Source organism: Odocoileus virginianus, unplaced genomic scaffold (assembly GCF_023699985.2).
Source record: "Odocoileus virginianus isolate 20LAN1187 ecotype Illinois unplaced genomic scaffold, Ovbor_1.2 Unplaced_Scaffold_42, whole genome shotgun sequence".
Classification (NCBI taxonomy): Eukaryota; Metazoa; Chordata; class Mammalia; order Artiodactyla; family Cervidae; genus Odocoileus; species Odocoileus virginianus.
In genome coordinates, this window is record NW_027224304.1 from 96693 (window position 1) to 111564 (window position 14872).

The following is a 14872-nucleotide window of genomic DNA, read 5'->3' on the forward strand; positions in this document are numbered from 1 at the left end:
GCATCAGGTGGCCAAAGTATTGGAGCTTCAGCTTCAGCATCAGTCCTTCCAATGAACACCCAGGACTGATCTCCTTTAGGATGGACTGGTTGGATCTCCTTTGACTAGACGTACCTTTGTCCACTTTTTAGTGTGCTCTCTAGGTTGGCCTAGATATATAGGCCAATATAGCTTTCCTTCCAAGGAGCAAGCGTCTTTTAATTTCATGGCTGCAGTCACCATCTGCAGTGATTTTGGAGCCCAAGAAAATAAAGTCTGTCACTGTTTCCATTGTTTCCCCATCTATTTGCCATGAAGTGATGGGACTGGATGCCATGATCTTAGTTTTTTGAATGTTGAGTTTTAAGCCAGCTTTTTCACTCTCCTCTTTCACTTTCTTTCATCAAGAGGCTCTTCAGTTCCTCTTTGCTTTCTGCCATAAGGGTGGTGTCATCTGCATATCTGAGGTTATTGATATTTCTCCCGGCAGTCTTGATTCCAGCTTGTGCTTCATCCAGCCCAGCATTTCACGTGATGTACTCTGCATATAAGTTAAATAATCAAGGTGACCAATATACAACCTTGATGTACTCCTTTCCCAATTTGGAAATAGCTTGTCTTAATGTTCACCTTTTAAAAGACAGCTGGGCTGATTCCAGTTTTGGGCTGTCACAGAAGCTGCAATGAACATTCCTATGCAGGTCTTTGTGTGGATGTAGGTTTTCATTTCATGGGATAAATGCCCAGGAGAGCAATTGCTGATCTGTACCTCAGTTGCATGTCTAGTTTTATATGAAATTGCCCAGCTGTTATCCAGAGCGGCTACTAACAGTTTATGTTCCCGCCAGCAGTGTATGCTAGGTCCAGTTGCCCCACATCCCTGTCCACACTGGGTGTTGTCACTCTTATTTTAGCCACTCCAGTAGGTGAGTGACCCTGAGTCAGAACAGCTAGAGCGGCTCTAGTTGGTTATCCCCTTCCCCTCACTGATTCCAGCCTGGTAGAGAAGGAGGTTTCCCTTGAGGGCAGAGAGCAGAACGCTCTGTGTCTTCAGAGCAGTCTCTGTCCTAGTCTGCTCAGGTTCCGTACAGAATGTCACAAGCAGGCGGCTTAAACTACAGGAGTTTGTTTCCCAAGGTTCTCAAGGCCAAGATCAAGGCGGGGCTGGCTTGGCTCCCATGAGGCTCTTCCATGCTTGTGGGCGGCCCCCTCTCACTGTGTCTCCTTATAAAGTCACTGTCCCATTGGATGAGGACCCCACCTTGTGAGCACAGTTAACCTTAATGACCTGCTAGCAGCCTTGTCTCCAGACAGTGGTGACTTTGTGGACCTGGTTCTACCCACAGCAGCCACTCTGTTTAGGCCTCCAGCCTTTGACTCCTGGTGAGCTGTGACCCTCTTCGCCTGTTTTTCTTTCCGGTTTCCAGAGCATTGGTTTGCCCTGTGACTTCAGTTCTCTGATGGATCTCAGAAGAGTTGTTGACTCTCAGTTACTCCGCTTTTTCTTTGTTCTTGTTGGGAGTGACGACTTCCAAACTCTTTCCAGGCCAGGGCAGAAATGGTGTTTTGTTTCTCACGTGGGTTTCTGCACGTTTACTGTTAGGGCATAGAAGCATAGTAGATTTTCACCTGCTGACCTTGTGTCCTTGCTGAGTTCCCACTCACTCTGGGAGTGCTTTTGTCGCCTCTGGTTTCTCAGACACCTGCTGTACCCTGGAGAGACCCGCAGTTCCCATCTGCCTCTTCCCTCTGCTGCCTGCCTCCCCCTGAGCCTGATAAGGTGGGAACACCCACCCTGGGGCAACAGTGATGCACCCGCCTAGCTGTGCATGAACCCTGCTCCGAGGCACAGAGGGCTTCAGACCCTCAGCCTCCGGAGCAATTGCTAGGGAAAAGCAGAGGAGCAAAACATGGTTTGTGTGAAGGTGTGTGACAGACGGTTGGAGATAATGAGCTTCCTATGTCACCTGCTGGCTGCTGTTTATCCCAGGCCACACCGCCAGCGTCCAGCATGCACTGTCTGCCAAGTGGGTGATTTCATCAGTGTGCTGTGTTTAATGACAGTGATCAGATTGTTGAAGAGAATCACGTGCCTTAGGTTTAGCTAGGGTTTTTTGTTTTGTTTTTTTTTTCCTTCAACATGTGTAAGATAATGTCAAAAATAACCGTGGGAGAAATGAGAAAATTATGCCAGTTCTCCAGAGCAGTGATGGGATGTTGATGGGGTGTGAGCGCTCCTGATGGGTTGTGAGCGCTCCTGGTGCCCAGCGTTTGGTTCTTGGGGGATGGATCAGAGTTCATTCTCCGCACGGTGGCCTGAGAGCCCATCACTCTGGGGACACTGAGCCAGCGCCTCATCCACTAGTTGCTGATAGCAACCCCGCCCCCAGCTGTGATGACCAAAATGGTCTCCAAAGATTGCTAAGCATCCCCTGGGGAGAAGAGTGTCCTAGTTGAGGACCCCTGGGATGCTGCTGGCTTAACAAAATAACTTGTCTACCTGTGTTTTCTCCCTTTTTGTTCCAGAGTCACAAGTGTAGGGATGAACTGTCCCAGCTCAACACAGGGTCCTGCAGCTTGGAGAGGAGGCCTCTACCCACCAGGCCCAAAGCGATAAGAATCATGTCACCGTCCAGCTGCTGACACACAGACTAGAGGAGGCAGAGCTCCGGAAGGAACTGCAGGTGAATTGTGGGAGGAGCTGCAGGTGAATTGTGGGAGGAGCTGCAGGTGAATTGTGGGTGGGGCAGGGAGGGGCAGGCAGCCTGGCCTAAAACAGACCAGGGACAGCCCTGACGTGCCTGGAGGTAAAGCGAGGGGCTTCTCAAGCAAGCGCTGAAAAATGTGTGAACTTTAGCAGCTTTTGCAAAGCCTGATACTTAGAGAAAGTAGCAGAAAGAGATTAAATCCTGATGATAGGAGCCTAAATTGGGATGACCTCTCCAGATGTCATTATGACAAAACATACATCAAGAGTGGTCAAGAACGTTGGTGTGCCCTGACTTCATGATTGTGCTGTGGGAACTTTACTGAACATTATCTGTGGATTTAGCTGAACCTACTTTCATTGCGCTGGTGCTTATAATAGCACAACAGAATTGGAATCAGCTTTGAGTCCTAAACTGTATTGACTAAGTCAGTAAATTATGGTGCCGCCATTAATAACCACGTTTTTGAATAGTGTCTAATGCTCTGGACATATGAGAGCATAATGCTCTGGACATATGAGAGAGAAGCAAGGCCTCCAATGTCGTGGTGGCGGCATGTGTGTGTGTGGAGGAAGGGCCAGGAGATACAGCACGTCGGGTGTGCTGCGATCAGGGATGACAAATTTTGTAATTCTTGCCTTTCTGAAGTTTCTGCATTAAACACGTATCACGTTGCTAATGTTCTTCTTATACTTGTGAAACCGACATTTATTAAAAACAGGGTAACCAAATCCAAAAACTTGAACTTGAACTTGACCGCATGACTCAGGAACGTCAGAGCCTGAGACTGGCCCAGTCACAGCTGAGAGAAGCCCTTGAAGAGAGTCGGGACCAGGTGGGTGTGCACGGGGGTCCCGGGCTGAGGGCTCAGCCTCGCCTCTGACCGCCTGCATGGGACTTGTCTGGCCAAGGGTGTCACGGGGCTGGCTGAGGTCACACGGCTAGGGGGGGCGCCCTCCAGGCCCAGGACGCACTCAGGCCCCATCCAGGGTCAGGTGGAACACGAGTGAACCGTGTGAAGGGCTGTGCCTGTTTGCTCCCGAGGGCAGGAGTCCATACAGCTCCTCTGGGTGCGCCCTCTGCAGGTGGAGGAGGCAGGGAGCACGGCAGGTGGGCTCCGAGGCTCAGGCCGTGGGCGGCGCAGCCCCCAAGGTGACCAGCTTCTTGCCCCCAGCGGAGCCCGGGTGTGACACGCCTGTGGGTGTGCACCCACTGCCCTGCCCAACGCTTGTCCGGTGCCTGCCAGGCTCAGAGGCGCAGTGGTGGGGAGGCAGGGAGCTCGTGGGCTGGGACACACAGATGTGAGCGAGCCCAGCGGGGTGGCAGTGCCTGCCAGCGTGAGGTGCTGGGACACAGGGCTGGTTCTTCCGAGCAGCTCGAGCAGGAGGAGAAGAGGGAGGTGACGGTGTGACATGGGGTGCGCTTGGAGGGCCAGGGTCTGCAGGGGGAAGGGGCTGTGAGAGAGGGCCCCTACGCCTTGTGTCTCTGCTCAGCCTGGCACCAGGTTCCCCACCCCTGGACTTAGCTGTGGACACCTGGTGGCCTGGGTTGCAGAAGGGTCTGTCTGCATGTGGGACTCCTCTCTGTCCAGGGTCTGGGAGACCCCTGTGGGCCCAGCCCCCCACTGTCAGCAGGCACTTTCTCCAAGGTGTGTCTGTGTATTGGTGGCTCCCTTCCCGGTTTGTAGTGCAGAAGGAACCTTGAGAAATTGCTGGACTGTTTTGAGCCTTTGAGGCGAAGCAGACAGACCCACCCATGGGCAGCAGGGCTGGGCTGCTGGAGGCTTCCATGCCCCCTGGGGTGGGGGGATGCCCAGCAGTCAGCCGCTGTCACAGGCAGGAGGAAATGCTGTGAGGCAGCTGGTGTCACCTTTGTGAGTTAGATGAGGATCCCCCGAGACACGCCTGGATGAAAGTGTGAAGATGGTGTAAGGTTCTCACAGGGCATCTAGGGACGGTTGGGGGTTGCAGAGGTGAGGGTGCATCCAGAGCCGTGGGGAGGGAGCGGTCCTGAGGTCACGGGGCCCGCAGGGGAGCCTGGCATCGAAAAGGGCGCTTACACGGGCAGCGTCCCAGGGTGCTGTGGATGGGGGGCCCTGCGCCGGCCTCTCCGTGGCATTGGGTCCTTGTGGCGTGGCAATGAAGCGCCCAGCAAGGGCAGACAAGCATCTGGTCTTCTGAGCACTGTGCCGGGGGGTTCCTTAGCATCACTGTCTCACATTTGGCCAGGCCAGCCTGGATTCAGGGCGGAAAGGTCCGCCGTTGTCTGAGGGGCTCACTGCCCCACCCCAGCACCCAGAACACGGAGGCCCTGGCTTCCTGGTTGCAGGGGCCCCACTTCTCTTCTGGGGACGTCCTGCCTTCTCACATTGCGGTCGAGCAGGGCTCTCAGGAGTGGGCCTACCCTCCATCTACACCTTGCTTTATAAGGAGGGCCTCGGGGCACTCAGCTGGGCCGTGCTGAAATTCTGCCTGGCCAAGGAGAGTGGACGGCGAGGCCTGTGGTCAGGCTTCAGGGCTCAGCACAGCATTGGCTGCAGGAGGCGGCAAGGCACCCAGGCAGATGTGCGGGACTCAGATATGGGCTGGAGTGACTGCATAGTGATCATCCAAACCTCTGACACCGCGGGGAGGCGGCTACATCTGATGCAGGGTGTGTGAGAATCTTCCTCCCCTCTCTTCATCCCAGGAGCGTGGCGGCTGCTCCACTGGACCCGTGTGTGTGGTGTGCCTCTGGGGTCTGTCCAGGGCAACTGCCCGGGGTGGCCCCTCAGACACGCGGTGACACAGGACACTGAGGGCAGTGGGGCTGTGGCTCACAGTTTCACCCGTGCCTGGGGTGGCCCGTGCCCTCCTCCCCAGCCTGCCCTCAGCAGGGCCCCTGGTGGAGCCACCACCTCTCCCGTCCACCGGGTTTCAGAGGGCAGTTCTGTGTGCTCCAGATGAGGCTGCCGGAGCCCGTGGTGTAAACGGTGTTTAGATGGCCTCCCAGGCGCTCTGTGCAGGGAAAGCTCTGGACAGCCTGGTGCCAGCGATCCTGTGGGTTCTGTACCCAGGGAAGCAGTGTCCCAGTCCGTCCACATCCACGCCCCGCCAGACGCTGTGTAACCACCTCTGGGGCCCTGGCCACAGCCCGTCTCAGGAGCGTGAGCTCTGCATTTAGAGGGAGGCTGCTGTACGTGGCTGGTGTGGGTCCCGTCATGGAAGGAATTAAACCCAGTGAAGAAACCAGGAGGTAAACATGAGAGAATAACTTGATCCTCCCAGGATCCAGCATGAGGTCACTGGGAGGGCTACAGGCAAGCCTTCCAGGCTCTCAGGGTGCAGAAGCCCCTGAATGGACTTTGTGTTAGTTGCTCCGTCCTGTCTGATTCTTTGTGACCCCATGGACTGTAGCCTGCCAAGCTCCTCTGTCCGTGGGATTCTCCAGGCAAGAATACTGGAGTGGGTTGCCATGCCCTCCTCCAGGGGATCTTCCCAACTCAGGGATCAAACCCATGTCTCCTGTGTCTCCTGCATTGCAGGCAGATTCTTTACCATCTGAACTACTGGGAAATGGAGTGTGGGCATCAGATAAACGGATTCTTTAGAAATCGTGGGCTTTCCTGGACAGGCCCTTCTCCTGTGGGGTGGCCTACCAGGTAGAGATGCAGTTTTCTGTGTCTGGTGGTGACTCTGAAGGTCTGGGCAGTCAGCCCACAACCGCTGTGCCTTTTCCCCGGCAGCTGTATGGAGCCACCCAAAGGCTATGGCTGGCCCGTTCCCAGCACGCCCAGCGGGTGCGGCAGCTGCAGGAGGAGATGGCACAGCGCGTGCCTGCAAGCCGTGTGGCCGAGCTGCAGCAGCTGCTGGAAGGGGAATAGCGGGCGGCTCAGCAGCTCCAGGAAGAGGCGCGGGTGAGTGAGGACAGGGCTGGGGGACAATCTGGGAGTGACGGGGAGGTGAGGTAGGATCTCAGGTGCCAAGGGGAGGACGGCCCGACAGCCCTCCCACCATGTAGGATGTTTATGGAAGCCACGGGATCCGGCTTCCACTGGGATCTGGTGGGTGCTAAGCGGCCGACCCTGACGTCCCCCAACCTGTTTTCTGGGCTGCGTGTGTTTGCAAACCACAAACGTGACCTGCTTCCAGGTCTGAATGGTGGTGATAGAAAGGCCCCAGCAGAGAGATGGGCAGGGATAGCTCTTCAGGAGTGCACACAGGTGCAGAGGTCCTGGGGTGGGCTATGCTTGGCGTGTTCAAAAGCAGCAAGGAGTAGGGGGCTGGTTGGACATGAGATCAGCACAGTGACAGCACGGACTTGGGGAGCCCTGCTGTGTGCCAGCCTCTCATGGAGAAACAGAGTTGCTGCCTTAAAAGGGCAGCAGAACAGTGGCTCAGAGCGTGCACTGCAGGGGACTGGATCCTGGCTCCACCACCTGAGCCGAGTGATTTAACTGAGGGAGTGATTTAGCCCTCTGTGCTTTGATTTCTTTCAACCTCTGGAGGCAGTGGTTCCCACCTCAGAGCAGTCTCTCAGGCATCAGTGAGTGAGCACCTCAAAGCGCGAGCCTGGGAAGCACATTTGGGTCCTCAAAGTTCATGGGTCAGTGGGAGGGTGAGGAGGGGCAGAGGGCCAGGTGCCTTCCTGAGGAAGGAATTTGTGCAAGATTGGAAAGGTGGGTAAAATCTGACATTTCTAAAACAAAAACCTCTAACAAAGAACAGCCTTATAGCATTATGCAGACACATTGTGCTGGAGAGACATTTAAGCTAGGACAGACTATTGACAAAGGAAATGTAGTCAGAGATCCTCTAGAAAGACTACCATGTTTGGGGAAACTAAAACTGAGTTTCTTTGGGTCATCTAGGATTAAGATCCTTGGACAGGAGTCTCTTATCTGCTCACACTACAGTGAGAAATGCAGCTTTGTGGCTTGTGAGACATTTCTAACCATTTGTCCCTATGGATGACAGGTTAGCCAGATGCTCGGATTTTGTACACTTCAGCTGATTTCCATTCTAAAGTAAATAAGCCTGAGATGATTCTTTTTCAAGTGAACCGTGTTGATCTCTAACCTCCTCTTGTTCAGGAAGCACATGAAAAACAGCTGAAAGCAACAGAAGAGCGGGTGGAGGAGGTGGAGATGACTTTGAAGAACATGGAAGTGCTCCTCCAAGAGAAAGTGGGTGAGCTGAAGGAACAGGTGAGTGACGGATGCCTCCTTTGGGCGACTGGGTAGCTGATGAGGGAGACAGGACCCAAGAGAACCCTGTGTCCTGCGGAAGTGCTGAGGAGGGGAGCGGAGGGCAGGGAGAGAGGGGAGAGAGAGGCCTTGCTGTCCTCTGAGGTCTGCTTGGTGCTCCGGGAAGTGAAGTGTGAGCATCTGTGGAAATACTTCTCTACACAGGGACCGAATGTGGTTTATCTGGAGCGCCCTGGGCCGCGGGTCCCCAGGTCTAGTCTCTCTGTGCAGGCTGCCCGCTCCAGACCCTCACTCCCCATCTGTGTAGCCCCTGTCCTGCCGGCACCGCCACCCTCCAACCTTGTCTGTCCCCAGGTCCTCACTTTCCTTCCCAGCTGTCAGGCTCTTGGTGACCCCGCTACCCCCCAGTCACTCTTGGCAAAACCTCAACCCCAGTAAATCTTGAGGCTCCTACATGCCAGGGGGTAGGGGTAGGGTGGACTGTCCCAACTGCCACCTTTCCCCCACACCCCTTCTCTAGGGGGGACCTTCTGCTCTACCTCTGACCCCCAGCCCCTCTCCCTTCCTCTCAGCTGTGACTTGGGCTTGTGTCCCCGTGAGACCAGAAGGTCCCGGAGAAGTGGCCGTGCTCTAGCTCCCCCAGCCCCGCTTCCGACGCCCCTTCTCCGGTCTCCTCGGCACGCCTTCAGGAGCCTGGTCCTCCCAGCGTGTTCTCTGCCCCCTTGACAGGCACCCCTTCCGAGGTCTCTGCTCCCAGCCGCCCGCCCACCTAGGGGCCCGTCTCATTCTTCAGCGCGGCCCTTGGTGCAGAGCAGAGCTCCCATCGCCCGCTCCACCGTCTTTTGGGTCCTGACAGCTGGGGTGCTCATCTCCCCTGCCAGCCCCTCAGCGCAGCAGTCATCCTCAGATATGTCGGAGCTGCCTGCCTTCCTCAGAGCTTCTCCGGTGGCCTCGAGATTCTGCAGGACCTGGACCCCTCCCCTGGGCCCTTGCCCAGCTGGCACGGCGGCTCTGCCTTCCTCACGGGCCTCCTGGCCGTTCCTGTCACCCCCGCATGTGCCGGCCTCTGCCCGGGAGGTTTACCCAGGCAGCCTCCCCCACGCCCCCCACGCTCCTCTCAGGGCTGTCTGTTCACCTCAGGCGCACCGTGTGTCCCCCGCCTGGGTTCCCTGTGAACACGCAGGCTGACCCTGCGTGCTCTGCTGGCTCCTCCCGTTCGAACGCGTGCCTGTGGGAGCAGGGCCGCGGCCGGCAGCACTTGGCCCTGCAGAGCTGCTCAGTAGCTACTTGAGTGAGTGAACTCAGCGCGGACTCTCAAAGCCCAAAGCCGGGACCCCCGCGTCTTTGCATCTTGACCGTGTATCCTGTGTCCCCGTCGCTGGAGCCCCTGTGGGTGTCGTGTGGGCGGCACCCAAGGAGCCTCGGCGCGTCCTGCTGACACGGTGGGCCTGCAGAGCCCGCTGAGATAAGCCAAACAGTTCGGGTGCTCCTGACAGTTTCCTCGTTGTCTTTTGGAGGCCTCCAGATTTGGGTCTTCTTGTCTTCATTTCGTGGTAACTCAGTTTGTACAAAGGTGGCTTAAATTTTCTCTACCACATAGTTCGTCAGTTTCCTCTCTCATGCCAGGATAACAAAACCTGTCATTGCATCCACCATGTCTCTGATTTGTAAGGTTCCCCATGCTAGTCTGAACGCGTGTGGAGGAATAGGAAGGGAGAGCTGGTGGCGTGGCGTGGCTGCGTTAGACGTGCAGTACACTGTGGCTCTCTCCCCTCTCCAGTTTGAAAAGAGCACACATCAGATCTGCTGCTCAAGGAGCTCTATGTGGAAAATGCCCACCTGACAAAAGCGCTTCAAGTCACTGAAGAGAAGCAACGAGGCGCCGAGAAAAAAATCCCGATTCTTGGAAGGAAAAGGTAGAGCTCTCAGCAAACTCCTCAGCAAGATTGCTACAGCGTCCCTCGCTGTATAGACTGCTTTTCTTCCTGGAGTTCATTTTGAAAGAACATCTTTTAAAGTAAAACCAGTGTGACACCGTAACTTATTGTGGCTCGTTGGCTGTATACCCCTGGATAGACGAGGATTGTGATTCTGTTTACCCCACAAGCATTTAATGAAGGTCTCTGTGCCAGATGCTGGGGAAACAGGTTGGAAAAGACTATACTTTTTTTTTAGTGGTCCTTGGGTAACTTCCAGAATTATATTTCTAATTTTGCTACTGACAAGAAAAACAGATTATGAGGTTCTCAGCAAGGTAAATGGTAAAATAAAGCAATTTTAATCTTGCACTTCTGGCCTTGGCTACAGAGATTAAAATGCGAAGTCAGGGCTCTGTAGTTTTACCATTGCACTGTTAGTGCTGTGGGTTTAGTCACTGGCATTCTCGATGGTGGATCGATGTAGACACTCCAGAAATGCTACACTTTCTGTGACTTTGTACTAGCAATAAGCGATAGAGGAAGGAAGCCTTTTTGTCAGGGCCTGTTCCACCACAGGGAGGTCTAGACAGTGCTGGTGTTTTAGGGCTGTGGACTCAGGGAGGATGGTATCATATCCATTGTGAATGCAATCTTTTCCTCACGGAAATGTCATCACACTGGAAAGTGTATTATGTTTAAAAAAAGAAGGAAAAAAGTTTAGTTTTATATCCAAGATATACATAAATTATGGTCATTTGATCAGAATTAACTACTGTAATATGAAGTCACTGTATCTGCAATAAAATCCTTTTCTATTAAAATCGATTAACTTCTACATATTTTTTAAACTAAAGTATTTCAAATATAAAGAACAATAGTCCTATAGGAAACATTCATATGTGTTACATGAACGTGCAGATGTGATAAGAACACTGTTACAGCATCTTGGACAGAAGCCCAGTCCCTGTTCTGCTGCAGCCAACCTCTTTCCTCTTCCTGGTCGCAACCGCTCTCCTGAAGCTGCTGCACGCCCCCTCCCCTCCATCTGTCTGCACATTTACTGTACGTGCTTGAGTGAGAAAAACCTTCAACCGCTGGAAGAGATGGAAAGCTCAGATCTGGGGTAGAAGGACTCAACAACATAATGTGGACTCTTCTCTCCATGCACATATGGTTGCTTAACCTATGACAAAGAGGCAAGGATGGACAGTGGGGAAAACCCTCTTCAATAAGTGATGCTGGGAAATCTGGACAGCTCCGTAAAAGAATGAAATTAGAACATTCTCTGATACCATAGACAAAAGTATACTTGAGATGCATGAAAGGCCTACATGGAAACTTTTAGAGGAAAACATAGGCTGAACACTCTTTGAGGGAATTCTCTGGCAGTCCAAGGGTTAAGACTTGGCACTTTCACTGCTGTGGGCCTGAGTTCGATCCCTGGTCAGGGAACTAAGATCCCACAAGTTGCATGGCACAGCCAAAAAAAAAAGCACTCTGACATAAATTGCAGAAACATCCTTTTTGATCCATGTCTTAGAGTACTGAAAATAAAAGCAAAAATAAACACATGGGACTTAATTATACTTAAAAGCTTCTGCACACCAAAGGAAACAATAAACCAAACACAAAACTAACAGAGAGGGAAAAAATATTTGCAAATGAAGCAACTGACAAGGGATTAATCTCCAAAATATACAAATAGCTCATGTAACTCTATGTCAAGAAAATTAGAATAACCAGAATCCCAATTTAAAAGTTGGCAAAACAAATAAATAAAAATACAAAATAGAAATGGGCAGAATACTGTAATAGACAGTTCTCCAAAGAAGACATACAGATTGCCTGTAGGCACATGAAATGATGTCCATCATCACTGATTATCAGTGATATGCATGACAGAACTGCAATGAGGTATCACATCACACTGGTCAGAATGGCCATCATCCAAAAGTCTACAAATAATAAAAGCTGGAGAGGATATAGAGTAAAGGAAACCATTCTACATTATTGGTAAAACTGTAAATTGGTACAGCCACCATGGAGAACAGTATGGAAGTTCCTTAAAAAGATGAAAATGCAATAGAACTACTGTATGATCCAGAAGTCCCACTCTGGGGCGTATATCTGGAGAAAAGTAATTCAAAAAGATACACATACTCCAGTGTTCATTCCAAACTCCCTTTCCTTCCAAGGTTGCCACATACCATTGAGCAGAGTGGCCCATGCTATACGGTAGGAAAGATGATTGAGTTTTCAACCTTGGATCCATCACTTACTGTCAGATGGCTTTGGTGAGGCTACTTAACCTTCTCTGAGGGGAGCAGCTACTCAGCTTCTGCTGGAGGAACCAGGAGATGGGTTCCCCTCTGTCCCCTCCCCAGCAGCACATGCCTTGGCCCTGGTCCACTGATACTTTGTCTTGTCCAGGCAGAAATGTTTAAGCCTGAGTCCTGCTCCTCTTCAGTCGAAAACCTTCATCATTAGCCTTCCTCTACTCACCATCCTGGGGTCTGGGGCCTGGTGCCCACCTGTCCCAGGCCCACTGCCTCCTGGCCTCCTGCCCACTCTCCAGAGCAGCTGGACCCCTCCTTTCTCCCCAGCCTTGCCTTGCTTATACCTAATGTCCACCCTTACTAGACTAGCTTTCCACCTAGTGATGGCACGTCCCTGATTCTGCAGAAACAGTGAAAATGTACAAATTAATAAGAGTCGTGATTGCTGCCACATGTACACTTAACAAAATGCCCCTTCACTCTCCCTGATAACCTCCAGCACCCACAGCTTCATAAAGTGATGTTGGGATGAGACAATTGAGGCTGAGGGTTTAAACTTAATATTTGAGCTGGGATTTGCACACGCACAGCCTGCCTGCCACCAAAATCTAACTCTTTCTGCTGCACCCCTTGGTTTTTCTTTATCACTGTGGGGGTTAGTTGATATTAGTGCCAGATCAGTGCTGGAACATCCTTGCTGGGTGTGACCTATCCCTCTTCCTCCCCAGGCAAACAGTCTAATTTGTGGGGTGAGATCACAGTGGACAGGAGATAGATACATGGATCCATAGACAAATGGAGAGAATAAATTGGTTGAAATATATGAGGCTCATTTTGGGGCAGAGCCAGAGTAATAATTCAAAAGGATTCCAGCATCCTGAGCTTTGCCTTATCCACATACTACTTACTATGATCTCTCTTCTCAATGCTGAGGGCCCAGACATGGCCTTTGGGTTCTGCACTCCTACAGATGTGGTTTATTTAAGCATCTGAATGCCAGCACCCCACTTTCCTTTAGAGAGATTTCTTGTGCTCTGACAGCTTCAGAAATTAACCAGGGAGCCGATGTGGACACAGCAGCCCAAGCACTGCTTGGAGCTGCAGGCTGCACTTGCCTGGATCCTGGAGAAATTATTCTCCCATCCCTCAGCCTCATTCACAGGCTGAAAACAGCCCCAGGGCCCATCCATGCCCATGACAAAGAATCCTCTCTCTCCGCCCCAAACACACCCAGGTTCAGACCTGGGCCAGTTTCACCACCTTTCAGGTCGGCTGTTGCCTGTCCTCTGATTTCAGTGTTGACCGTCTGGTGATGTCCATGTGTAGTGTCTTCTCTTGTGTTGTTGGAAGAGTGTTTGCTATGACCAGTGTGTTCTCTTGGCAAAACTCTATGAGCTTTTGCCCTGCTTCATTCTGTACTCCAAGGCCAAATTTGCCTGTTACTCCAGGTGTCTCTTGACTTCCTACTTTTTCATTCCAGTCCCCTAGAATGAAAAGGACAACTTTTTTGGGTGTTAGTTCTAAAAGGTCTTGTTAGGTCTTCATAGAACCATTCGACTTCAGCTTCTTCAGCATTACTGGTTGGGGCATAGGCTTGGATTACCATGATATTGAATGGTTTGCCTTGGAAACGAACAGAGATCATTCTGTCATTTTTGAGACTGCCTCCAAGTACTGCATTTCAGACTCTTGTTGACCATGATGTCTACTCCATTTATTCTAAGGGATTCCTGCCCACAGTAGTAGATATAATGGTCATCTGAGTTAAATTCACTCCTTCCTGTCCATTTTAGTTCGCTGATTCCTATAAGTTTGACGTTCACTCTTGCCATCTCCTGTTTGACCACTTCCAATTTGCCTTGATTCATGGACCTAATGAATTATCCTATGCAATATTGCTCTTTGCCGTATCGGACCTTGCTTCTATTTGGTCACATCCACACCTGGGCATTGTTTCTGCTTTGGCTCCATCCCTTCACTCTTTCTGGAGTCATTTCTCCACTGATGTCCAGCAGCATATTGGGCACCTACTGACCTGGGGAGTTCCTCTTTCAGTGTCCTGTCCTTTTGCCTTTTCACACTGTTCACGGGGTTCTCAAGGCAAGAATACTGAAGTGGGTTGCCATTCCCTTCTCCAGTGGACCACGTTCTGTCAGACCTCTCCACCATGACCCGTCTGTCTTGGGAGGCCCCATGTGGCATGGCTTAGTTTTTTTGAGTTAGACAAGGCTGTGGTCCGTGTGATCAGATTGGCTAGTTTTCTGTGATTATGGTTTCAGTGTGTTGGCCCTCTGATGCCCTCTCACAACACCTACTGTCTTACTTGGGTTTTCGTACCTTGGACGTGGGTATCTCTTCATGGCTGCTCCAGCAAAGTGCAGCCACTGCTCCTTACCTTGGATGAGGAGTATCTCCTCATGGCTGCCCCTCCTGACCTTGAACGTGGAGTAGCTCCTCTCGGCCCTCCTGTGCCCACGCAGCTGCCGCTCCTTGGACGTGGGGTTGCTCCTCTCAGCCGCCTTCCCTGACCTCGGACGTGAGGTAGCTCCTCTCAGTCAGCAAACACAGGACCGGGAGCTGACTGTGGGTCAGATCATGAACTCCTTGTTGCCAAATTCAGACTTAAATTGAAGAAAGTTGGGAAAAGCACTGGACCATTCAGGTATGATCTAAATCATATTTCTTAGGATTATACAGTGGAAGTGAGAAATAGATTTAAGGGACTTAATCTGATAGAGTGCCTGATGAACTATGGATGGAGGTTCATGACATTGTACAGGAGACAGGGATCAAGACCATCCCCAT

At 51.9% G+C, this 14872-nt stretch overlaps 1 protein-coding gene across 3 annotated transcripts; it reads left to right on the forward strand.

Annotated features, from left to right (window-relative positions):
* Nucleotides 1-439: 439 nt before the first annotated feature.
* On the forward strand, nt 440-10616 carry LOC139033721 (ninein-like protein). Of its 3 annotated transcripts, none has more exons than XM_070463212.1 (4): nt 440-2663; nt 3409-3522; nt 7759-7872; nt 8602-9646. In XM_070463212.1, the coding sequence occupies exons 2-4, from the start codon at nt 3448-3450 to the stop codon at nt 9058-9060; spliced, it is 648 nt and encodes a 215-aa protein (XP_070319313.1). In that variant the 5' UTR covers nt 440-2663; nt 3409-3447; the 3' UTR covers nt 9061-9646. The 3 variants fall into 3 exon arrangements, 2 of the variants coding, with proteins under 2 accessions (XP_070319313.1, XP_070319314.1); XM_070463213.1 differs by lacking the exon at nt 8602-9646 and adding an exon at nt 9653-10616 and having other exon boundaries at nt 2147-2663; XR_011486200.1 differs by lacking the exons at nt 7759-7872; nt 8602-9646 and adding an exon at nt 6412-6583 and having other exon boundaries at nt 2186-2663.
* The last annotated feature ends 4256 nt before the right edge of the window (nt 10617-14872 follow it).